A 27,291-nucleotide genomic window follows, 5' to 3' on the forward strand; every position below is an offset into this window, starting at 1 on the left:
TTGAACAAAAAAGCGATTTATAGCAGAATGTCCAGTAAATGGTGACCATTTTTTCATGGGAAAAGTAGTTACATTTCATTCTTTTTCTCTCACAGAACTATCATATGCCTTCTGAAACATGGAATAGTGCTTGAGTCATATGGAGTACTTTGCTTGTACTCTGGTACCGATCCACTTTCATTCTGCAAAACCATGGAAGACAATCATACAGGTTTGTAATGACAGGATATGACTGAAACACCTTTAAGGGATGGAATTTGGCATGAATTGGATAATGAAGTGTCACCTCAGAACATGCATATTTGTGTTTCTAGACTTTAAATATAAAGACAGCAGGACAAATGTACCATTTCAAATACAAGACAGAAAATTTATTAAAAATGGAGTAGGATTGGAAAATGAGCAATTGTACCTTTAATCCTGCAGTGTTTCCAGACTTGATGATGACGGTAGTCTCTGGTGCACGACTCAACAATGCAACAACAGACTGACGGATTTTGGCCACTTCATGCACGTAAAATGTTATTGGGTGAAAAACCATGTGGGCAAAGAATGTGAAGACAACGACTGCATGAGGTCCACCGGCTATTTCATCAATATCATTGCTGATATAATGCAAGTCAGTAATGAGCATTTTAGTAAATCGCAAAGGAACACCGTGTGGCCTCCAGTGAACAATGATATTATTTTTCAATTCTACAGCCATCAGGGGTCCACCGGAACGAGGAGTGTGGAGGTCCATTCTTTTTATGTCTAAATAAGATAAGTAAAACTTAAATTAGACTCATTGCTTTATTTATTTCTTAAACAACTTTGCAAAGCTGCTTTTTATTGTACACAGCAGCCCCCTAGAAATATGGAAATATGGTACTTAAGGAATAGTACATTTAAAATGTTTAATTCTGTCATCATTTACTCACCCATATTGAATGTTTGAATGTTGATGAGTAAATGATGACAGAATTTTCATTATGTGGTGAACTATCCATTCAAGATGCACTGACTCATTTGCATGTCTGAATGTCATTGCATTAGATGCACATTTTTTTTTGTGAAATTTTGCAATTACATGTTGCAATGAGGAAAAAAAATGTGTGTAATTTTTAAGCGTGACCTATTTAAGTCTTTACAAACAATTGTCACTTGGTTTAATATTTTGGTGTAATGGCAAGACATTCATGCATTTGTTGATGAAGTATCCAAATACTTTTTGGGGCTTCTGTATATTTCAGTTATATTACTTTTATGACATCAAGTCTTAAATAACATGAGAACATTTTTAAATAATCCCCCGCCCCCCTCCCATCAATGTCATTTATGAACAACTTGCCTGGCACTTTTCTTTCTAAATACTCAAACCACTGCCTTGTGGTGGAGTCTCCCATCAAGTAGACAATCTTGTTTTTAAGACAATTTCCCATTTGTGAAGAACTGAACTTCTGGGTGTTGCACACAAAAGACTTCCAGACATCTTTCAGATAAAACCCTGCAGGAACTGGTTTTGTCATGCCAGATCTGCATCTCTCCATTGTGCCTAAAGCAAAGAAACATTTACCTGAAGAGACTGTGCCATAATTATGCAAATTCTTAATTATCTTGCAACTAACTACATTTGATTTTAGATTATATCGGTCCTGATATATGAACATACCAATGCCTGTAGTGTTGGGAAGGACATTTATGATTTGTGTGTATCCAGTAATAGCAACATTTGTTAATATCCTGTGGAGAGAAAAATAAAAAACATCTTCCACAATTTTTCTAGTTTTACAATTCCTCTGTAATTCATTTTGAATCCTTTCCCACTTACTTTGTGAAAATTTGCTTCTCAAAAGGATTTAATGGGGTTTCCAAACCACCTCTTGAGTGATGAACCAGTTTGTCACAAGAAAGTTTCTTTGGTCTCTCACACTGCCACACCGTCCCTGTTTTTATATCCTTATACTCACAGCAGCAGTCGCCTTTACTCCAACCTCCATCTGCACCCCACTTAAGATTGCATTGTACTACTTCACTGATCCTGGTTTTATTGGGTCCTGGCCCTTCAAAGTGGCCATTATAGTGGCTGCGTGGAAATGAGGACTCCCTGTATTTTTTAAGAATCTCCACAACCTCACTGGAGTGCTCTAGACGTACATAAACTTGTGCCTGACCTTCCCAGGGCAGAAGAAGAGCAACAGAGTAAGTCCCATTACAGTGATCCACAACCTCCCCGTACACACTCGCCTTCAAGAAGAATAGAGAAGGTTAAGTGTAATGCAGAAAACTAATGTATGTAGTTAAATCCAAATTTAAAGCATATAAAACTATAATATATAAAATGTTGTAAATCAACCATTAACAGGCAAATGAAACTCAGCTAATCAAACTCAGTGTCTTAATTTTCATAAAAAGAAATATTATAAAAATAATGGTAACACTTTAAAATACGGATCCTTCGTTAATGAATAACTACACAGGAACAAATGAGTAACACAATATTAACAATCTAGAAACTACAATTAACTAATAAGTAACTCTGATTAATGAATTAGTAAGTAATAGCACACAGATTTAAGTGGTAGTTCACTATTAACTAATCAATAACTACTATTTTTTAATACTTCACAGAGAACTACTGAATTTTTTTACAGATTTAAGTGCAGTTCACTAATAACTAATCAATAACTACTATTTTTCAATAAAAGAAAGCTGGTTTGCTTATCGACTTTAATGAGAGACAAAAATAATGTTTAGTATTCTATGCTGTTTATGCATGTGTTTCTTTCTTTGTTTAATAAATGATATTCCATGCATGTTCTAGCCGAATAGCTATATACAGTCACCTTAACTGTAATTTTGTGTTACTTGACTACTGTTTAAAGTAAGCCATCATAAATATGGCCAAGTGTCACTGCTACTTAAGCTGTTGCTTGTTCCAGGCGTATTGTTAAAATCAGTCATGATGAATAAATATCATATGCAACCAAACACTGAAGTAATTTTAAGGTTTTGGGGAAGTTGTAGATAGTAATTCCTATAGAAGTATGCATTAATACTTGATTCATTACTAGTTAGTTAACATGATCTTCACTTTAGAATACAGATCCAAATAATTAGTAATTCCTATAGAAGTATGTAGTAACACTTGAGTCATTACTAGTTAGTTAACATGATCTTCACTTTAGAATACGGATCCAAATAATTAGTAATTCCTATAGAGCCAGAGGTATGTAGTAACACTTGAGTCATTACTAGTTATCATGATTCCATGCTGTAGTTACTAATGGTATTAGTCAGAGCCAACCCGAAAGGGTAGAATCATCTAATCATTCACAGGATATATATACACACACATATTTATATATATATATATATATATATATATATATATATATATATATATATATATATACATACATATGAACAAAGAGACATACATAAAAACAATTTTGAGAGGTAGGTTAAATAATAAAATAACTGGTATTTGGATGGCTGATGACTCAGTATGTTCCAGTACTCACCATGATGAGTCTAGTTATTCAAAGCCAGTCCAGAGGAATGCCGGAAAATCGGCCACAGGGTAAGTGTTCCAGACAAGTGCATTTATAAAAACAATTCTTAAAAATTATTTAGTTTATGAATAGTTCTCTAAAAGACAGCAGTGCATAGGCTAATTATTGACAGCTTTCCCAAATCATAAGTCTGCTACGCTACTACATATTGATAATTAGTGTACAGTATCTAGCAGTAATGTTAATCTAGTGCTAGTAATTTTTCCTGCATTAGTTATTAAGTTTTGCATGAATTGTGAATTTTTTTCATTATTTCTCTGGGAAGTATTAAAAAATTGTAGTTATTGATTAGTTATTAGTGAACTACCACTTAAATCTGTAAAAAATTCAGTAGTTCTCTGGGAAGTATTAAAAAAATTGTAGTTATTGATTAGCTAATAGTGAACTACCACTTAAATCTGTGTGCTATTACTTACTAATTCGTTAATCAGAGTTACTTGTTAGTTAACTGTAGTTACTAGATTGTTAACATTGTGTTACTCATTTGTTCCTGTGTAGTTATTCATTAACGAAGGATCCGTATTTTAAAGTGTTACCAAAATAATATAAAACAAACACACCTTGAGCTTTGAATTGAATAGCTTTGCTTGGAAAAAATCTCCTCCATATCTTTTCAGGTTCTTGTTGTGGTCTCTGGCTGTGATGGTAACAGAGATCTTTTCTCCCACTTTGTAACTCTCCTTGAGTCCCACAATAGAGAATGTTGAGTGGACTGGGCTTGTGCTCTGATTCAGCTGAGTGATTTCTTGATCTGGACCGGGCCAGTCCAGAGCCTTCTGTAGCCGGTCCCACTCCTCTTCACTGATTCCCATGTCATGAATGGAAATTACAGATAAGGAATTTGTCTGTATCTGTTTTCCTTTAACACATTTAGGAATGGGGGGCTGGAATAGTCGTATCTGATGACCACTCTCCAGGAATCTCCATAAAGTCTGAAAGATGACCAAGAGATCAAATTATATTTAAATGGTAGCATTGTATCACAAAACAACAGTGTTGGGTAAAGTTCATTTTAAGCAATATTACAATATTAATTATGTTACTTAGTTACTTTTATGGAAAGTAATGTTACTTTTTCTCAACTGGCTGAGGCTCGATCTCTTTTTTTTGCAAGTGTTTAACACCATATTGCACTCAACAGCCTATATAACTTACACTTTCATTTTCTTTTAAAAACACATTTAGAATGTTGTTATATTCTGACCCCTAGAGCTATGCCATCCAAAAGATCCCTTGACATTACAGGTTATACCTACTGTACCTACTGTACAACTCTTTTTATTGAAAGTTGAAAACTTTTTTTTTTTTACTAGTTAATTCAGTAGTTTAGAAAAAATGTTTAAGCAAAATAATTAAACTGAAAAGTGATATACGTTACTTAAAAAAAAAAGTAGCTCAAATATTTATATGTAAATATTTATGTTTTAAAAGTAATGTCTTACTTTACTTGTTCAAAAAGAAAACAAATCTGATTATGAAATGCATGTTAATTCTAATGCGTTACCCCCAACACTGCAAAGCAGTCTCCTCAGTGGCGGCCAACCAAGATATCGCCTTTCGTCAGTGAAGTATTGAGGTTGGTCTTTTCTGTTGCGCTGGATACCCTGGTGTGTGTGTCTCTGTGTCACAAAATTGTGAGTAGCTTTCCATGTATTGTGTCTTAGGTATTTTGAAAAGATAAAGTCTCCTTAAGTTAATTTTTATAGATAGCAAAGGGCCCTTGTGTAATCAGGTATCTAAGTTTATGATTTGCTTTGTGGCAGAAAGGTTTGGTTGTCAAACCAATTGATACAGTACTACAATCAAGCAACTTTGAAAACATTTTTCTCAGTTCCAATGTTGGTGTAGTTACTGTGTTTGGCCTTTGTAGAGCAGTGTTGTGCTACTAATATATTTCTGTATAGTTGTTGGGATGTAGTATGTGCATAATGGGCCCAAAGTTTGTAAGGTTAGGGGCATCAAGTACTTGAAAGATATTCTGAGCTTTCTTTGAGATTAAATAATTGAAGCAAATTATTTATTCAAAATGTTTCCATGCTAGTATAATATATTTCTGATATCCCCTTCCTTAAACGGCATGTATGCAGCATGTATTTTTTCCAGTTAGCATGGTGACATTGAGACAATTGAGTTTTGATCTAAACCATAATTTTGGTTGAGATTGACATTTCAATGTTTAAATAATGTTGGATCAGCATTGCAATTTTGATGAAAGTCAACAGCCACATGGTTGGAGACAGTGACATTGAACTAATAGTGATTTGTAGTTGTTGACCAGAAGATCATGCAGGTATGCATCTCTGCAGAACACTAGTGGGTGCTTCTTAATTAGTGGGGCGTCTCAAATCATTATGGGCATTTTCAATTGCTTAACCTGATTTGCTCTAATCCACTGGGGGCTTGGTTTGGGCCTTCATGATTTTAGCAAGTCTGTTGAAAAATTGTTGAAAAACACTGATTGTAGTTTGAAAATGTGCAATGATTGGAAAACACCCATTGTGATTCTTCATCTGCACTTCTCAGTAGTTTAATTGATGCTTCCTCATTAGAGGGAAAACACAGGAGCATCCTATATAGAATTCTTGTTTGTTAAAGTACCTGACATACATGACTTCTCTGGGTTTCAAACAATGGTGCATCTATCTTATTATTTTTCTGTTCCTTTGTTTTGCTTTCTTGTTATTTGCTTTTGATTTATTGTTACTGAATCTAACGAGAAATTAATAAATAAAGTTATTAAAGTGTTTGAATAAACCATCCATTTTCCACATTCTTGAAAAAAATGCATGCATCTTACTTTAATATTATTTATTAGGAATTTCCTGATTAAAGTTCTAACAACATTTAACAGATTTCTTGAAGTACAAGTCATGGACGTGAGCAAGAATGTCATACACTCTAATAAAGATAGTTCTTTAAAGGTTCTTTACACGCAGTAACAGTTTAGTACCGTATTGTCCTGAAGAAACATTTATATGCTGAAATGGTTATTTGTGTTAGAGTTTAGGGTTCTTTATCCCCGCCTTTTTGTTTTTCAAGCCTCCTCATTACAGATATTCTGGAGCTAAACACAGACTGTCAACAGGTAAATTATTTCTTTCTTAAAATGTCAAAAAAAATAACTCTAAAATTTGTAACAATCATTTCCTAACAATCATGTGTTTATCATACATGCAAGTGTGAGCAGCTCTGTTCAGTTAAAGGATACTCATCTTCTCTTCTCTACAAATTAAGTAACAGAGATATGGAATTTATGATCCATATTGTTAGATTTTTATTTATTATGACTTTATGCCTAAACATACACAGTCACATACACGGCGAGTCGCGAGTCTACTGTAGCAGAATCAATAGTATGATCATTCTATCAGTTCATCCAATGAACAGAAAACATAAACAATTATTAACTCTATGAAATATAATATCTTCCTGGCCAAGAAAGAATAATCCCCAGCTAACAGTAAATTAAGAAATAAATCAAGGGTAAAAGCATAGGTAACTTAGATCGAAGTTCAAGACAATAAATTTGTAAGCACATAACACAAGTAATACTTCTCTTTTCAAATACAAACAATACTTTATTGATTATATGCTAACACACATGAAAGTACCTAACACAAACACACGCATATACACACACATTCATACAAGTTACAGAAATAAAGAAAGAAAGAAAGAAAGAGTTTGGAAAGAATGAGTTTAAGGGTGAGAGGAAGAAATCCCGAATTTCTATATGCACTCAAGACATGACCTGAACGGACCATCAATCATTAACTTAACCCTGGTCGTTCCTTATGCAGGTTATAAAAGGTTATAATGCACCAGTTCAGTTAAGAATCTAAAGGTTACTTGCGTTTCTGCGTTCCGTTTGAGGATTCCCTTTTGTCGGGTACAAGGGTGTTTTTCGGGGTCCGTTGGTTGATCTCCTCGTGCTTGGATAGAGTTCAGGGACGTGGAGTGCTGGCGGATGGTTGAAGCGTCTTTGAAGTTGAAAGCGTGCGTTGCAGTCGTGAATCGTGGACCGAAACTTTGCAGCAAAACTTAACTTAAAACCGAGACTTTCAATCGGAAAAGAAGAATAACACCAAGAAGAAAGAAAATGAGATACGGAAAATAGTTAGATGACTGGAAATGAATCTAACCCATCTGATCTTAATTTGGGTTGGTCTGCTCGTCTGTTACATGGTTACTATAACCATCGTCTGCTGTCTCCGTCTTTTTGTTCTGCCCCACTTAACTAATGCTCTGCGCTGGGTTTTTAAAGGGTTTTTTTCAAACAAAAAGAGGTTTGTTACTCCTACAAATGGGAATTCTGACTGCTGCTTTATTTTCACAGTCGTAAATCTGGGGGTGTCTTCCCTGGGGGTGTCGGTTCTCTAGCTTTAATTGGAGACCAGATGCAACAGTTTAGACATGATTTCTAATTATCAGAATACGAAACATTTTACACAGATTTAATTCCAGCCATCTTGCTAGTTGTGTTCGTAAGATAGCATTGATATGAAACAGTACACACTTTCATTCACACATCTAATGTCTAACAATTTCCATGACTTGTATGGGATCTAAACAAGTATAAACACGTATGGGTTGTAGACAACAAAGAATTATGTAGTTGAACGATGTTTGATTATAAGTCCATCGAAAATTGTTCTGGAATGATTTTATTTATTGTTATGGGTAAAATCTCAGAGTAAAATCTCTTCAAACCACGAGAACTGTGTCATTCAGAGGTCCTTAAGAAAGATGGGGGTCTGTTTTGTCGCAGGGGTCAGGTGATTTGAGTCTGGAATGTGAAGACTCTGTGTGGGATTATGCTTGAACAAAATCACCTAGAAGCTTCAATTGTGTTTGATTATAGGTCAGTCAAGAATTGTTCTGAGATGAGTTTTATGGATTTTGATATGCAAAGTCTCTTGTGATATGTAAAGTCTCTTGTCTAACCCATCTGAGGTCATGCATATTTCCTGCTGGAAGCGGTTTTGTTCATCTCTCATGGGACCTTGGTCTCGGTCATTCTCTTAACCAATCAGTGTTCGGCAACAAAGCTAGCATTGACCAGTTATTTCGTTAGTGCTGGGGGGGCTCTTTTAAATAGCCAGACTGGGGACGCCGGACCGATGGCAAGATTGATGATGATCATGAGACGTTCTGAACAAATCTTCCCCCCTCATTCGGCGAGAAGCGGAAAGGTTGAATTAATCTTCTGGAAGAAGATTAGTTTGTGTTTGGTTCATCCTCGCAGTCGTTACAAAATATAATATTCAGAAGTAAACAGCATAGCTGACTTACAGATTCAGTTAACATCCACAAATGAATAAGTGCGTTGATTCAGGGAGCTGTGCAAAGTGCCCGTGCAAAATCAGTTTTTGTGTGTGTTTTTAGTAATTGTTGGTTTGGTGTATTTGACATACTGACATACAATAAATGTGGAAAATTTAACTACACGATTCAGGGAGCAGGCTACACAGTGAACTCCGAGAAAACGCTACTTAAGCTCTGCTGCTTTCTTCGACCCTCTCTGTCTCTGTCTCTGTCTCTGGTCCTGGGCTGTGCTCACTCAGTGTCAGTGTGAGAGGGGGATTGGCCAGTGGCTAAAGTGGCAAAAGCCAGTGTGTGCTTCTTTTACCGATATATATTTAACGCTATCTTTTGCATTTCTTATCCAAACAACGTCAAACTTGGCACTGCACTTACTCATGCCCGTAGCAAGACACCTGTCAAGTTTGAAATCCATTGGACTAACGGTTCGAGAGATATGCAAATAACACACACACACACACACACAAACACACACACACACACACACACACACACACACACACACACACACACACACACACACACACACACACATAAAGATGTTCCGTAATTTATAGATAGATATAATATACAGAAGTAAACAGCGTAGGTGACTTACAGATTCAGTTAACATCCACAAATGAATAAGCGCGACGATTCAGGGAGCAGGCTACACAGTGAACTCGACGATTCAGGGAGCAGGCTACACAGTGAACTCCGAAGAAATGCTCATATAATAAAATATAATTGTGGCGTGGGGGGCGTGGTTTTGTGAAGTCTGTAGCGGGAGAGAGAGGAGGGAGCCGAGCGGTGAGTAAGTAGGTCAAGTGCAGATGATGAACACCTGTGTCTAATTGCAGTAATTGGCGTGGAGAGACCGCATATAAACTGGCGGGAACGAGAGAGAGGGAGAGAGAGTTGGACTGGGACCTCGTGTGCTGCTGCCTGTCGGAGAAATCGCCGAAAGATAATCTGGATTGTTGTTTTTGTTTGTGCTGTGCCTGTCACGGTGAACACGCTGTCACGCGCTGTCACGCGCCCCTTTTGTTTTGTTTCTTTGAATATTGTTAATAAACGAGAGTCCCAGTCACGCCGACCCCTGTCTTCTTCCTTCCACACCCCTACAACACAGAACCTTATCACAATAATATTCAGAATTAAACAGTGTAGCGACAGAGTGTTTATGTCAGAATGTTTATTTTTAAATCACAACCTTTTAAGTGCTTCTTTTACCGATATATTTACCTATATATTTTGCATTTCTAATCCAAACAACGGCAAACTTGGCACTGCACTTACTCTTGCCCATAACGAGACACCTGTCAAGTTTGAAATCCATCGGATTAATGGTTTGAGAGACATGCGAATAACAGACATACTGACAGACAGACAGACAGACAGACGTTTCTGTAATTTATAGATAGATATTGTAAAAGTTGTGCGCAAATCTGTAATTGAAACGTGGCTAATGATTGCTTGCTATCTTGTTCTCTTTTTACACCCAATTACTACTTACAGCTAGTCATTCTTTCAAAACCTACATTACATACATACATACATATACACACACATATATATATATATATATATATATATATATATATATATATATATATATATATATATATATATATACTGTATATATAATGTATGTATGATCTCCACCAGAGATCCACTGTCTCCTTTGTTATCTCATGATGAACTACATTTTCCATTACCCATTGCCTGGACTCATTATGGTCTGATTACTTCCACCTGTGTGTGATTAACACCTTTATGCTTGCCTATATAAGTCTTGTTAGAGTTACACTGCAATTCTTAGTGCTAATTTCTGGTTTCTATGTTATGATTTAGATTTTCTGCCTGTCTCCCTGGATTTCCTTGTTTGCCTGTGTCTTGGACTCTGTTGTTATCTGTAGTGGTGGGCAGATCGAGGCTTTATGGAACAGTGAAGCAGTTGAAGCAAATGTGCCGTATTGTGTCGAGGCTTCGAAACAATTCGACACCCGTCTCCACGGTGACCCCAAGTGGTCTGAACAGTGTAAATGCAACAAAAACCCGAGCCAAACATGCATTAAAACACCTTTTACAAATCTATTGCACATTTTTTATTGATATTAATATCTTTCAAATGCAACTATCTAATTATCTAATAAAATTATTAAGTGTCTATATATTCTTTTATCAATTTTCAGGGTTTGTTTTATTTGTTCTATGAATGGTTCAGCTAAACAGGCCAAATAAGAGATTATTAACTACCATTATTAATTTGAATTATACTAATGTCTGATTAAAACATCTAGGTAAACATCAAGTAAAACCCACAGACACTTGTTCATTTGCGGGAACTCCTCTCTTCTCCACTTTTGTTGAAATCTTATGGGCTCATGCCAGCTCGAAATAGCCGGCCAGTTGTCGTTAAGTATGCCAATACTGACTGGCTTGCGGGCAGTATAAAATGCATGGGTGCGACAATTGCGTCAGAATCTCTTTCTTCACGCTGTCATTGTGGAAGCTGGCAACCTTTTTCTCTGAGCATCCGATGGCATCAACTTGCCAGATTTGTGCAGGCCCCATCGACCCGCCCGACGAACATGAGTTCTGTGTTGCCTGTCTGGGCCTCACCCACGCCAAGGCGGCCTTCACGGACTCCACGTGCGCCCACTGCGCCGAGCTGCCGGTGTGCGCCCTAAGAACCAGGAGGGACCTAGTTCGCGCTATAACAGGGACGACGGCCACTGCCGCCAGAGAGCCGCTGGTGGGCCCTCCCCTGCCTGGAAGCAAAGATGACGATGGGGCCTGGAGCCGCCGTCATCCATCGCGCTCACCTGTCCTTTTCGCGGATGTAAGCTTTCGCCCCCCACCGCGAACTTTATTTCCTTCTGAGCTGGTGGGGGATGACGACTCCATGTCGCTGTCGGCATCGGAGAAGGACTGGGCAGCATCTGAACCGGACCGCCCCGACAAAGATGGCTTTTTAGACCTCCAGGAGGAGCTCATCAGGGTCCTCTGCAAGGCTGTCAAGGAGCTGGACTTGACATGGAATGCTCCAGACGAGCCTACTAAATGTAAGCTGGACTCGTGTTATTTCCAGTCAGGCCGCCACCAGGCTACTTCGAGGAGGAGGACTCCATTCTTTCCGGACGTCCACGAGCACGTGGTGAAGTCGTGGTCTGCACCCCAATCGGTGCGCACCTGTGCCTGTTCTCTTCTTCTCTGAGCACGGACCTCAGCCTGCCGTCCAAGCCGTGCAGATTCACGGCCTATCATGCTGACAAGGCCTACGCATCTGAGTGCGAAGCAGCATCTGCTCTTTACTCCATGGCCATACTGCAGGTGTTCCAGGCCAAACTTCTGCTGTCCCTGGATGGCGGCGGTGCCAGGCGCTCTGCCCAGGCCATTGGCCGCTCTATGGGTTTTATGATCGTCCTTAACAGGCACCTGTGATTAACCCTAGCTGACCTGAAGGACGTGGACCACAAGACGCTCCTTAAACCTCTGAGGTCTGAGCTGTTTTCTGGCCCTGGAGGTGTTCTGACATGCTCTGACATTTGTGCTTATTTCTGTTACTTGTGACATTGTCATGGCTAAAGTCTTATTACACTGTATTTAGCACAAACTCTGCTACAATAATATATCAGCAGCATGTATGTAAAAGTTTGTAGTTTTGAGATAAGGACATTTATGCGTGGTTTGTGAAAATACCAAAAAAATTTGTCACTGAAATAAGTCCATGAAACCCATACTGATTATTTCTTCACAAGACTTTTGAAAATTGTATCACGTAGCCTAGAATATTTGCTCCAAAACTATGTGAAAATCACCCTGACTGCTCATTCAGATAAGACAATATATTGATTTAAAATTTCTAAGACGTGTTTTGTGTCAGAAAGCCATATGCGAAGAGGCGTGATCATCTCATGAATATGTAAGCCTTCAACACCTGAGAAAGACAAAGACACTCCCCTAACTGCCCTATTAGGAGCGATCAGGCCCTGTCATTCAGAGCAACCTTGCACAAAGAATGAGGAGATTTAAAAAAGAATGGCTTTTAGATTGTTTGGATTTATTTACAACACAACATAATCCAAAAATACACAACAAATGACAAAAGAGCACATTGAAAACAATGATCCAAAGACAGAGACCTTTGTGCCATTCCTAAAAACATTGTACATACCTTTCATTTCCAAGGTGTTTGATTTTCACTTTACCATGTTCATGTACATGTACTCATGTGAATGTTGAAGTCAGCAGGACTCAGTTGCATCTGGTCCCTGAAAGAAAAGAAAAAAAGTTAACATACTGGTATCAAGAGAAACTAGGCCTGCACGATTTTGGGAATACATTTTAGATTTTTCTGGTTAAAATTGCTTTTTAAAATTCACAGAATACACACACACACACACACACACACACACAAATGTTTCCAACAATATATAATATAATGAACACCATGTTTGTTGTGCCTTGTAGGCATACGCTATGTGCAGTACTGCATAAAATAATTATAACAATAACCTATAGCAGCCTATAAATCTTCCAAAAGATTGCAGTAACAATGCTAGAGAAAAATATATTGATTATCTTATGTTACTTCAAATGTTTCCATTCGTTATGATGATATGAAATGAGATAATAGTAAAAAGATAAAGCCTAATGTTTGGTGCATTTTTCCTTTCAAACGCAATCGCGCTCGCGCTCCAAAATATGATACATTCAAACGCACAGCGCACTCCAAAATATGATACATTCAAACCCACAGCGCGCTCCAAAATATGATACATTTAAACCCACAGCGCGCTCCAAAATATGATACATTCAAACGCGATCGCGCTCCAAAATATGATACATTCAAACGGGATCGCGCTCCAAAATATGATACTTTCAAATGCGATCGCGCTCAAAATATGATACATTAAAACGCCATCGCGCTCCAAAATATTAAACATTATGGTTATACATATCTATGTTTGAGCAGATATCCACAAACAGTATTTAACAGTAAACACGGGTCTAAATAGTATAATATTCACCATATATCTAGCAACAGTTCAACTGCAATATGAAGTTTATGCAACAATACCATAAACTAATAAGTAAGAATTTCTTACCTTACATCTTTCTTGTCTTCAAATCGCGTTCTTCTTCTTCTTAGGTAAATCCAATGTAAGCTCAGACGTGTCTTCCAAACTCGACGAAAAGCAGAGACTTGTGAAGTTTTTTGGTGTTTTGTGTTTGAGGTAAGGAGCGCGTTCGCGTTCCTTAACGTGGAGATTTGCATGTGAATCTCTTTTGTGCGCGTGGGCATGGTCAAATTAAAACTAATGAGCAAGGTTTTCAGAAACTGGACATCTTGTTGGTTTTATACAAATTACTTAAACAGAGAATATTTGTTTTCAGTTTGAATCCGATCATTTAAAAGTACACACTTATAAACTCATAAATGTGGGACAAGTATTCGCTGAGTTTTGTTTCAGTTTATAGACGTGCTCAAGAAAAAAAAGTTCACCGCGACGGAGAGGCAGAACGCACACCCTGTTTATTTTCTTTATTTTACAAAAGCACAATGTTTTGATTTGATTGTAAATGGACACATACAAAAATAGAAATATCACAGATTCTTTTCTTATATTTCTTTTTTCTGTATAACCATAAATGACGGAGTAATTTAAGTTTATTGTACTACAATGTGAAGAAAATCCAGCAAAACGCGGGGGCGCGTTTGCCGACCTCAGAGGGTTAATGCTCCAGTCACTCTATCTGGCCTCTTTGGTGATGCCGTGGAGTCAGTCACGGAGCGTTTCTCTGAGACGCAGAAGCGCGCAAAAGTGATGAGCCACATGATGCCCCTTCGCATCAGGGTCAGTGCCTGATCCCCTGCCAGCCTATCCTCCATGAGCCGTTTCCCTGCCAGAGCCTCTAGCCTTGCTGGGGCGGGGCTCCAATCAAAACGTCGCCAATGGCAACGGTGGCCGTAGAACTAACGTGACCGCTGTGTCATTTACTAGACACGTGGAGGGCTATTCCGGACGTTTTACTGTGGCTACTGGGAATAATTCAACAGATATTCTCTTCAGTTCAGACGCAGACCACCCCGCTTCAATGGCTTGGTCCCGTCACTGACATTGCCCCAAAACGCCCCTGTTCTGAGACAGGAAGTTCTCAGTCTGCTCGAAAAAGGAGCGATAGAACGTGTCCCTCAGAGCGAGCAGGAGATTTTTACAGCCGCTATTTCGTGGTGCCAAAGAAGGATGGAGGACTCCATCCGATTCTGGACCTGGGATCCATCAACCGAGCACTTCACAAGTGCGCGATCAGGATGACAACACTGAAGCAAATGCTGGCACAGATCCATCCTGGGGATTGGTTCACTTCAGTGGATTTAAAAGACACGTACTTCCATATTCAAATAGTGACGTGCCACAGGCACTTCCTGAGATTTGCTTTCGAAGGCACGGCATACCAGTATTCAGTGCTTCCGTTCGGGCTGGCCCTAGCCCCCCGCACTTTTTCCAAGTGTGTGGACGCAGCGCTTTCTCCCCTCAGAACGAGCGGAATGCACATTTGGAAATATCTGGACGATTGGCTGATTTTAGCGCACTCAAGGGATGTGCCAATCAGTCACATGGAAACGCTGCTTCGCCATATGGAAACGCTGCTTCGCCATCTGGATACGCTGGGACTGCTTGTGAATGTGCAGAAGAGCGTGTTAATTCCGAGTCAGTCTATAACATATCTGGGCGTGTGTTTTGACTTGGTGGCGATGCGGGCCCACCTCTCTTAAGAGCGCATATAGATAATTTCATCGACTCTGCGCCATTTCAGACTGGGCAGGTCTGTTTCACTGAGGGAATTTCAGAGGCTTCTGGGGCTGATGACAGCAGCTTCTTCAGTGTGCCATCTGGGCCTGCTGCATATGCTGCCGCTGCAGTTTTGGATAAAAACACGAGTCCTGCCGAGGGCGTGGTCTTCAGGTCACACTCGCATTCCGGTCACACACAGTTGCGTCAGAGCTCTGACACCGTGGCACAACCTGGATATGTTCAGCTCAGGAGTTCCTTTGGGAATAGTGACAACGCACCGTGGTATCGTTGGATGCATCGACCTCAGGCTGGGGAGCAGTTTGCTTGGGCATGCCTGCCTCAGGTCTGTGGTCGGAGTCACAGAGGGAGTGGCACATAAACCGTTTGGAATTAAAGGCGGTGTCCTTAGCCCTGGAAGCTTTTCGGTCGAGGTTGGAGCAGCAGCATGTACTGATTCGAACCAACTCCACCAAGTCTGTGGTTTCGTACATAAATCGCCAGGGCGGCCGAGTGTGTCTAAGTCACTCCCTACACCGTTCAAAGCACAGGTTGTTTCCCTGCCCGCTTTATCTGCTGAGCCGTCATCCTCGCATGACGCTCAGAGCACTGTTTGCCCTGTCAGGGCTTTGCGGATGTATGTGAATAGCTCGGCCGCCTTTCGTCAGTCAGACCAGCTTTTGTGTGCTTTGGTGGATGTACTAAGGGACAGAGACAGAGACTTTCTCACTGGATTGTGGATGCTATCGCATTGGCTTACAAATGCTAGGGGAAAGATTGTCCCCTTAACATCAGAACTCATTCGACGAGGACGGTTGCCTTTTCGTGGGCCTGGTCTAGAGGCATGTCTATCCAGGATGTCATGCTGCTGGCTGGTCTTCTCAGAACAGATTTTACAAGCTGGATGTACCGTCTGTGGCGTCCCAAGTGCTTTCGGTGAGTTAAGTTTCTTACTCATCTATTGTGAACTTTCTAGTTGTATCCAGTGGTTACCGCTATGGTGTTGACTCTGTGAATATGGCTACTAGTGTTTAATACAGCTGTCACCACTACTGCGTTGACACTGTGTTTAACCCTCATGCTTGAGTGCTTATTGTGTTGTGTCTGCCCTGGATCAGCGCAGCCTTCGCTTTCATTGCGTTTGGATATGCAAATTTCTGCCTATCAGATGCGAGCACTCAACTTGGCTGAACACTCTATTGGCTGACTGTCTGTCTCTTCAGTGGCTGGAGTAGCTTGACCCCGTTTCTCTGGCCTTATCTTCACTACTCTCAAGGCGGGATTTAATACAGTTCCCGTAGTGTTGCTACGCAATGTAGAGTGTTCGCTGTTTGATCAGCTGTGCAAGCATTTAGTCGTGATTCTGACGCAATTGTCGCGCCCATGCATTTTATACTGCCCATGAGCCGGTCAGTATTCGCATACTTCGCGACAATTGGCCAGCTGATCCAAGCTGGCGTTAGCCCATAAGATTTCAACAAAAAGTGGAGAAGGGAGGAGTTCCCACAGCGTTGCTACGCAATGACTCGTTTCCGCCTCTCAGGGAACCGAGGTTACGATAGTAACCAGAGACAGTTTCAAAGCTTCATGAAGCAGTTTTTCGAAATTGCCATCACTAGTTATATGGATTGTTTGTCCTGTGGTTTTGACCCTATACCTGTTCTGAGGATTACAGCTGTAAATTACCCCCAATAAAGCAGTGTTTGGGTCTTCAACCTGTGTTTCAAAGCAGTTTGTAACAATAACATAAATGGGTATAAATATTATGGTTTTTAACATTATATATATTATTATTATTTAATATGTTTTAAATGAACTTACCATACAGGTGGATGTCCAAAGACAAAGCAGCAAAAAACAAATGGAACAGTGTGTTATCCTGTGAACTAAGACACTGTAATGAGAATTTGTTTTGCAAATGCGACCTAATTGTAACCACATTCTTGTACATCCATCTTTGTCAAGACATTCATTGACACAATACAATCTCATACCTTACCAATCACAACTAGGTGTTTAACCCAAACCTTTACCCTAAACCTACCCTTAACCTTATCCCGAAAACCAAGTCTTGACCTTCAAATAGGCATTTAACACCAGAACCGCCACTGGGTAAAATTGACCCATGGCTGTTTTTCAAATGTACATAACAGATTTTCAATAAAATATCCATATAAAAAAGTCTCACAGTCATTGACTTTTACTAAAATTGTGTCCAAAGTGCCAGCAGGTCAAATGTAATAATGCCTTTATTTTGGTGCAATTTGTTTGATCAATGTGTATGCTTAATGTAAACAGTCATACAACGCATGTTCAAATGTAGATGTTTTAGCCAACTCAAAAATATTCAAACTTTGTTTTAATTATTAATATTTGTTTTGCAATTTTTATCATTTATTGTTCCCTACCGTGTTGCTATTAATTCAAGTCTGCCCATTTCCTGAAAAATAAAAATAATAAAAAAAAAACGATCTATGATGTAATGAATAAAACAATTTTTATTATTACCCCAAGTTTATTGGTGTTCATTTATTCAAATCATAAATGATATAATTTTTTTTTTATAAAAAAATAAATCCGCGCTCTCAGATTTGTAAATCCGCGCTCTCAGATTTGTAAACCGTGCCTTCAGTTTTTGCAATCTGTACCCACAAATTCATAAACCGTGCCCACGCTTTCGCAATCCGTTCCCACAGAGGTTTGTAAACTGTACTCACGGATTTGTGGCTCACCTTCATTTTAGAAGAACACATTGTTAACGAATCTTATTGTATATTGTTTTATTCTGTATTAAGTGGAATACATCAAATTGTCTTAACTGCATCTGCATGCTTAAAGTGATTCTCAATTGTAGCGGGTAGCCTATATGGGGTGGAATATACAATTTAATATGAATGACGTGCATCAAAATCTTTTGTTTATTTGTGATAATCTTAGCACTTTATTATTATTATTGTCTAACCTGTACTATGACTGATATTTGATGAATTGCTTTGTTCATTTTTTGTAAGTTTTGGACAAAAGCGTCTTCTAAATATGTAGCCTAAAATGTAATAATAATAATAATAATAATAATAACTATTATTATTATTATTTGAGTTTATAACTATAAATGAGTTCACTTAGTAATACAGCAATATGTTTGTCATAAAATAATTTATCAACGCTTTATTTTTATAGGCTATAACCTAACCTTTAACAGTTTTGGATAAAATAGGCCTACATTTTTTGCATAATTTTTGCTTAAAAATAAAGTATTCATAAATGATTTTATGATAAACATATTACTGTCTTAAGTGAACTCATTAATAGTTATAAACTCATAATAATAATAATAATAATAATAATTACTACATAATTTTGATTTATATTCCATTTTGATTTATATTCTAATCATATTTATATTCTCAATCATAATAAACTCCCTATAAACAATTATTTACCTGAAGAATTAGCTGTGGGTTGAATGAACATGGTCACAGCCGATGGTTTCTGTACAGCAGGGGTCTCCAGACTTGGTCCTGGAGGGCCACTGTCCTAAAGAGTTTAGCTCCGACCCCAACACCTGAACCAGAAAAACTGTTGGTGTTAAGAACACTCATTACACACACACACATATATATATATATATATATATATATATATACACACACACACACACACACACATATACATACACACACACACCTAACCAACAGTTAAACTCTGGTAACCTAACAAAGCACAATATTTAATTAAATTACTAATAAAATAAATAAATATTAAACAAATTAAATAAAAGGAAATAAAACCTCAACGATATCACAGATGTATATGCTAATGAATATATAGTAAAAAGAAAATAAATAATACTAAAAAACATTAAACGTACTTAAAAAATTAAATTAATAATTCATAATTTGGCTTAGTCTGCTGTGGAGGAAGAGAAAGTTACTGATCGACTGCGGTGAACTTTATTTGTTACTCTTTTCTTGTTACGTGGTAAATTAAATGTAAAAGATTGAACATTACGCTAAATTGTGCAGATCAACGCAATCAAACATTCACAAGGTCCGTGAAATTGAATTGAAACCAGAAGTTACTGCACTGTACTGTGCACGGAATAATCAGCTCGTACTCCCAGCATTAAGCACAGTGACTATCACTGCATGAAAAGTGGGATTTTCGACAGTTACCGGCGCTGTAGATTGTCGTGGAAGTTCAGGTTTACGACTGCAAACGGCAATTTACAGGCAACACTGCAAACTGTCGGAAATTGTCGGAAATTGACGTGGGACTTGCTTGCCCCGTGACCCCCCTCCCTCTAATGCTTTAACATGTAAATGAGACTGCTGTGAGCTTTACAAATGCAAATGAGGGTAGCAGGGGGAGTTTTATCCCAGGTGACTAAAAGGTATTAACTTAATTCTAAAAAAAATACAATACAATACAATATTTATTTATAACGCACAATTAAAAACAGCCAAGGCTGACCAAAGTGCTGTACAGGGCAATAGATAAAATGCAGGGCAGAAACAGGACAATAAAATTTTTTTTTTTTTTAAAAAGGCAATAGTTGTATCATAGTCAAGGGGTATTAAAAGCAAGAGAAAATAAATAAGTTTTCAAGGATGTTTTGAAGATGGAAATTGAGGGAGCTAGTCTGATATAGAGGGGTAGACTGTTCCAAAGTGTTGAGCCTGCAGTCGCAAAAGTGCAGTCGCCTCGTTTTTTAAGTCTGGATCTGGGCACGATAAGAAGACAGTGATCACTGGATCTCAAAGTACGAGATGGAGTGTACGGGCAGAGGAGATTGGTCAGATATTGGGGGGCCGGTTTGTTAAGAGCTGTATACACAAATAGTAAATTTTTTAAATCAATCCTGAATGTGACAGGTAGAGTTTGAATAGCGCTACCACTTTTGGAGCAATGCATAACATGTTGCAGAAATTTTCACTGCCCTTTTTGTGATAGCAGTATTATTAAACAGACAAAATGGGACAAATTAAATAACCACATTAAAATCCACTTTAAAAGGCTGTTGTTCATGAAGGAACATCTGGTCTTACAGTGTACAGTGGCAATATATATTATTTTACATTTATCCATTTGTCAGACGCTTTTATCCAAAGATAGATGGTTTTCTGCATGATTTAGACAAAATATTAAATTATCTTCATTAATGTCTAAAGGTTACACAAACAATCCACACTGAAACTTAAGCTAACAAAACACAAACAATTATATATTCCTGTATTTTCTGTATTGTTTCTCACAGTAAACTGCCATGCAGGCTAGAATTGCGAAACATTATTGGATAAATCTTATAATTTACATTTCTCTGGGCCAGTCGGAATCTTAGCACTTTTTCTCTTGGCCAATCGGAATCTTAGCACTTGCGTCATAATCTTGAAGCACACACAGCGTCAACAACAGCTGAGCTCGCCATTTGCCTGGCTACCGTGCGAGTCTAATGGAAACTCACGCATGAATTTTCCTGCATTGAACTTGTTTTAGCGCCTGCCAAAGTCTTATTTGATCGGTGAGTAATGTCAGAGAATGTCTAATATGACGAGAAGTTTCACTCTCACTACACTTCCGGCTTCTGAACTGGTTGCAGTTCCACTCTGATTCCATATGAGGGCGCTCACAGGACGAGTGCAGAATGAATGGAGGTCAATGGCGGTATACCCCTCAAAATCCACTTTTCTCAGGATATAATTTTTTGTCTAGTAATTTGAATGTTGTATTCGAAAGGAGATGCAAAGAAATTACACATTGCTGGGTGTTAGATTTTTTAGAGTCACTTATTTGATTTAAAAAAGTCTTTCAAAATGTCAACGACGTCAGAATGCTGACGTCATTAGCAGAATGCTAGCGTGTTATGGGCAACAACAACTCAACCTGTAAGAAATCAAAACGACATAAGTACTCGTTCATTCAACTTTCGACCTAAAACCCATGTTGAACTTGCAAAATCTACAATCACATCTGAGATTTCTCAACGGCAATCGGGTGAAAGAGACAAATTTAGCCGTCTAGCCCCATTGACTCCCATTCATTTTGCACTCATGGCGAGCGCCCCCAGTGGAACTCTGGTGGTACTACAACCAAAATTCGGTACAATAGGGCTTAATAGGGAGTGGACAGGCTCTCCGTAGACGTGCTCTGGTAATGTAGATGAACGGCTGCGTTTGTGACAGGGCGCATGTTTTAACTAAAAGAACGACCATGAGAGAGAGAGAGCCGGTCGCGCGCGCGCACTCTCTGTGTAAACAACTTCTCGTTAGCTTTTGGCGCTTTTTTTTTTTTTTTAAAGTTAGCTTGCTGCTCATGGTTCATGTTCAGTTTCCATGTTATTTTAGTTGTACACGAGAGAATATGTCAATTTGGGATACTAAACTGCACGTAAACCGATAGCAGCATGGCATAGAGTTCTGAGTCTGACTGGCTAACTTAGCTCTTTGCTAACTAAGTTAGCTTGTCCATATAGCAGTTTGCTACGGGGTTCACAGATGATGCAAGGTGGGTTTAAAGGTGAATTGTCTAATTTATAAATGTGCGTCGTTAATGTGACACCTAACGTAACAACGTTACCAGGCAGAGGAGAAGGACGATGAGGTGATTAGATCTAACGTTAACTTAACGTTACGAGGAAGCACACACACAAAAAAAAAAAAAATCGGAGGGTTCTGTTAGAAATGGTATTCTCATTTTCAGATATTTTATACATTTGAAATATAAAATCGGTTGATACAAATTGGGCCTGAAATTTTATACAAATGATTGATTTAATTTTTATTTTGCAGTATTATTGGATTCGGACGAGAATATCAGGGGTAATCGTTTTCTCTTAATTTATAATTGCAGTTTAAAAATTAAATTCTTTAACTTTATATATTTTATTTTACATTACCTCTGTATAAGCGTCAAGATATACTCGCTTCAATAATGTACGAAGGAAGCTGCAGCCCATTGAGGACACCAGCATGTTGCACAATACTGGTGAGTACTGATGACAACTTAAACATAATATTGTGTTGTGTACAACATAAGTCACAGGCTTATTCATGTGTTTTATCTAATAAAGATTGTGCCATGTCTAGCCAAGTGGAGCGTCCTGGCAGTGAAATGTCCACTCCTGGTAAGTACTTTTCCCCCTGCACAAAACATTGCTCTGCACAAAGTCACACTCCATTCAAGACAAGTAGTTTTTTACTGCTTGTGAATAATCTATTTTAAATATATACAGTGCTGGTCAGAGTTATTTAAGCCGCTTAATTAAGAGTAAGAACCTACTCATCTTGAATGGACCAAAAAAAGCGAATGTTTTAGTTTCATCTTTCCATAGAACGTTTGAAAAGTAACTGACACTACTGGAACTTCAAACGGGCAGCGTTCTATGGTCAGAGTCTGGTCGTCCCTCTGCCCGTTTGAAGTTCCAGTAGTTTCAGTTACTTTTCAAACGTTCTATGGAAAGATGAAACTAAAACATTTGCTTTTTTTGGTCCATTCAAGATGAGTAGGTTCTTCTCACTCTTAATTAAGCGTAGTAATGACTCCAGTATTTCATTATTAATTTAGTATAGGCAACATGACCGTACTTACTGGCTGACTCATGTGTTTCAGACTCTAAGTCAAACTTTGAATGTCTTGTGGAAGCCTTCTCTGACCCGGAGAAATGTGCAGCCAGATTTCAGCGCAAGGAAATTTCCAGTGAGTATTCACTTTATCTGTTACCCCAACCTTTATTTCTTTTTTCAGTGGAAAATAAATTTAGTTTTGAGGAATAACACTTCAGTATTTTTCTACAGAGATTGGACTTTAATGGCAACCAACAATCCTCAATGTTCAAAGAAGGTTCAAATGTCTGTAATGCCAGCAGACTAGCACAAGACAAACAATTGTTTAAAAAATACATAAATGTGTATATATAATTGTAGGGACCCCTTAAAAATATGCCTTACAAATACGCCTTATTTTGAAAATTGCAGAGTATTAAAATATATACTTTTGATATTTTGTTTTTTGTTTATTTGATAATGTGATGTAACAAAATGTACCAACATTCTTTGTTTCTTTATCATTTGTACTGTTTGCCTTTACTCAAATGAGGTGTTCTGTTGAACTGAAGTGTTTTAATGTTGACCAATCAGCATTGAGATTGTTGAAAGTTTACGGACGCACGTTGCGTTAAGTTACGTGAAGGGGGAGGAGCATTGCACATGGCATGAGAAGACGCAATTTGGCTGCTTGTGTGAGAAGTGCGTCATTTTGGAGACTTAATATATTCTGTGTAATATAAGGCCCAAAGTGTAGAGAAACGACGTGTGGTTTTTGTTTTTGATATTTGAAGTGTTTTATTTTTGTATTTCTGTCATCTTCTTCGTGATCTTTGAGTCATGGCGCTGAGTCAAGATGTGCGTGATGAGGGCTTAACAGCTAGTGACATTCAAATTCATGGTCAATAACTGTGTCGAAGTTATTGGACGTTCGTGGTGGACTTCGGAATTCTTCCAGGACTGGAAAGATTGTGTGGTTAGTCGTCGTGGGACGTGGATCAACTGCATTCATCGCTATCGGGACTGCTTGTGTGAAACTGTTCGTATCGTAAGTGACTTCCCATTGCTTCTTTCGTCGGATGGACGTAAGTGAACTCATTTTTCGGATCTGTTAAATGTGCGGGAGTACATTGAATTCGTCAGCCGAGCCGTAAATGTGCACCAACGAACTGGGCCCCAACGATAACGAACGACCGTATATTTGACTGCGTCACTGACTCGTGTATATTTGACTGCGTCACTGACTCATAACTGATTTTCACACTGAAAGGGAAAAACACTTATGTTGTGAATCGTGGGGGGTTTTTTTTTTAAGTGTTTAATTGTTTTTGAACAAAATATTGTTTATATTTTCCTTATTGCTCTACATGTCTCAGTAGAAAAGTGTTTAGCCTATATCTAACAGGGTTCTGAATTTGTCCACTTGTATGTTGCTGATTGAGGACAGTGTTTTAAAGTAGAAAAGGAAAAAGGTAAAAATGCAAGTGTAAAAACAAACATAAAAGAGACAAGGAACAGTTCTGAGACTGAACAGGTGATTTTGCATATTTTATTTACAAAAAAAAGAATAAGTAATTTACATACCATTGGGTATAAGTGTTTATCTGTCTTCATATATAAAAAAGGTGTTTCCTTGTTTTGTTTTCTTTTAAAGGGGGTTATTACATTAATGTAAAATAAATATTTGTTAGTTTTTTTTCCCTTAACATTTGTATTCTGGTATTTCTTTGGAGTTTGATAAGTTTATTCATTTAACAAGGTACTGATTTCTAGGAAACTATAAATAAGAATTATTTAATTTATCATTTTAGTAAAAGTATTGTGTAATTGGTATAGGGAAAAATACTTTACGTTAATTTGCATTGAAAGGAAAAATACCGGCCAAATTCACCATTCAACTGCCGGGAATCCAGGGTTTTCTTGATTAGGGAAATTTTAACTTAAATTAGTTGAGAAAAGGGTTACATTTTTGGAGGCACCGCTGGGATAATTTTTTTTCTTTCTTTTTCCCTGTTTACCAGCGTCTATATTTTCTTCTAGAATTTAGTGTAGCGGTAACAGCTGATCTGAAAAACTATTTTTTTAAATTTTTGCCATAATACTAGTGACTTGCATTTACTTTCAAAATTATGGATCTGTCGCAGACTGTCGAGTGGAGCAGAGAAGAGAGTGTTGATGTCTCGCGTGCTATTGTTTTGAGCAATGTTCCTTTGGATGCCAGTAACGACACTATTGGGAAAGTGTTAAACACAGTAAAAGTTTTTGGTCGCACTAGAATACGTGGTCGCCGTGGTGATGTAACTGGCAGATGGTTGTTTATTTTAGTGGAGACCAGTGCTGACCTAGATCCTGATGTTATCCCTCCTGAGATAGGTATAGAAAATGAAGCTGGACCCTGGAGTGTGAACTTAGTGGGTAGTCTAGTAGCCCATGGTCCTGCCTCCGAAGGTGATACTTTCCAGTTCAAGCTGCAAGCCTTGTTACAGCAGAAGGGCAAGTCTATGGATGAAGTGAAGGCCATGATTGTGGAAAACCAGCCTCCTAAATCTGACATCAGTGTGGATCTAGTTGATGCCATAGGCAAATTAGTAGATCGGTGTAATCAGGTGTCTAGTGATGGTCCTAGTTACAGAAAACTGAGATTGTTCTCAGGGTTGAAACCTGTCCCTCCAGGTGAGGAAGAGTATGAAGTCTGGATGGAGCAGGCCGCTCAAATGATAAGTGAATGGCAATGCACCGAATCTGCAAAGAAGCAACGCATCGTTGAGAGTTTGCGAGGTCCCGCGGCTGATATTGTCAGGTTTCTTAAAGTGAGTAGCCCATCAGCGACTGCAAACGAGTACTTAGCTGCCCTTGAGACTGTATATGGAACTACTGAGAGTGGGCCTGACCTTATGGCCAGATTTCGCCATACCTACCAGGAAAGTGGAGAGAAACTTTCAGCTTTCTTGTACCGCCTAGATAAACTTCTCCACAGAGCCTTGTTGAAGGGTGGGATTGAGGCAGCCGGTATAAATAGAGCCAGAATGGAGCAGCTGATTAAGGGGGCTCTGACCAATGATATGGTTGCTTTGCGAATGAGAATGACTCACACTCTGCATGATCCCCCTTCTTTCTCACAGTTGATGAAGGAAGTTCGAGAGGAAGAACACTGGGTAGCTGCACGAGAGAATGTTAAAGCTTCTGTTGCTAATGTTGCCTCTCCCCACGTGCCTGTGCCGCCTGAATTACAAAGCCTGAAGAAGGAGGTTAAAGAATTGTCTACTCAGGTGAGTCAACTGTTGAGCGTGGCCACTGTGACCCCTGCCTCTGACCGTGCCCCACAGAAAATGCCCAGTCAGACAAAGGAAGCTATGAACCAAGACAGTGCCTACAAGCCCAAAACTTCCAAGTTAACTCTGCCTGCTATCTTCTGTTATAACTGTGGTGAAGATGGTCATAAGAAGTGGGAGTGCAAAGGACCTGAGGATCTCAGGAAGGTAAATCAGAAGCTGATGAAAATGCACCGCTTACAGGGAAACTTCAGTGGAGCTCAGTGACGGAACGGCACGGAGTTCCAGATAACCTACGTTCCACTCATGTTTCATTTCTGCTTGATGTTGGCCAGCCACAATTGCCTGTAGGTTTAGTAGGGCCTGTCTCTGAGGTGCCTGTTCAAATTGAAGGGATTTACGCAAAAGCTCTTCTTGATAGTGGCTCTCAGGTCACTCTATTGTATCGGAGTTTCTATGACACGTACCTGAAGCACTTGCCTCTTCAACCTGTGGAAAATCTTGAGATCTGGGGTCTTAGCTCGCATAAATATCCGTATGATGGATACTTACCCCTCAGACTTGAATTTACTGAAAATGTGGCTGGGGTGCACCAGGTGGTTGACACTCTCGCAATCGTGTGTCCAGACCCTTTGAAAAGAGAGGGGATAGCCATTTTGGTTGGGACCAACACTAGCTTAGTGAGGAAGCTGCTTGAGTCTTGTCGTGAACAGGCTGGAGAGAAGTTCCTGAACGTGTTGACTATGCATCCTGTAATACGAGAAGCATTTGAGTCTATTCAGCAGACAGACGTGTGTCAGGGTGATCCAAACAAACACGG

The 27,291-nt window shown here is 38.8% G+C and overlaps 2 protein-coding genes across 7 annotated transcripts in view; one reads left to right on the top strand and one right to left on the bottom strand.

Moving 5' to 3' along the window:
- Window positions 1-27,291, top strand: part of chst2b (carbohydrate (N-acetylglucosamine-6-O) sulfotransferase 2b) — a 92,233-nt gene that overhangs the window by 43,138 nt on the left and 21,804 nt on the right. The window lies entirely within an intron of this gene.
- The window catches only part of LOC309509552 (NXPE family member 3-like), a 90,651-nt gene that overhangs the window by 2,204 nt on the left and 61,156 nt on the right, over window positions 1-27,291 (bottom strand). The window contains exons 1-7 of one of the 6 annotated variants that reach the window (XM_082184331.1): window positions 19,102-19,219; window positions 17,480-18,098; window positions 4,115-4,486; window positions 1,811-2,226; window positions 1,652-1,722; window positions 1,331-1,540; window positions 413-753 (exon numbers count right to left, since the gene is read on the bottom strand). In XM_082184331.1, the coding sequence (XP_082040457.1) occupies window positions 413-753; window positions 1,331-1,540; window positions 1,652-1,722; window positions 1,811-2,226; window positions 4,115-4,486; window positions 17,480-17,650 (1,581 nt within the window). In that variant the 5' untranslated portion in view covers window positions 17,651-18,098; window positions 19,102-19,219. Of the gene's footprint in view, window positions 1-412; window positions 754-1,330; window positions 1,541-1,651; window positions 1,723-1,810; window positions 2,227-4,114; window positions 4,487-17,479; window positions 18,099-19,101; window positions 19,238-27,291 lie in introns of those variants that run through there. The other 5 variants (XM_082184334.1, XM_082184335.1, XM_082184333.1 and 2 more) reach the window with 5 other exon arrangements.

The sequence above is a fragment of the Leuciscus leuciscus genome (genome assembly GCF_965113295.1).
Source record: "Leuciscus leuciscus genome assembly, chromosome: 11".
NCBI lineage: Eukaryota > Metazoa > Chordata > Actinopteri > Cypriniformes > Leuciscidae > Leuciscus > Leuciscus leuciscus.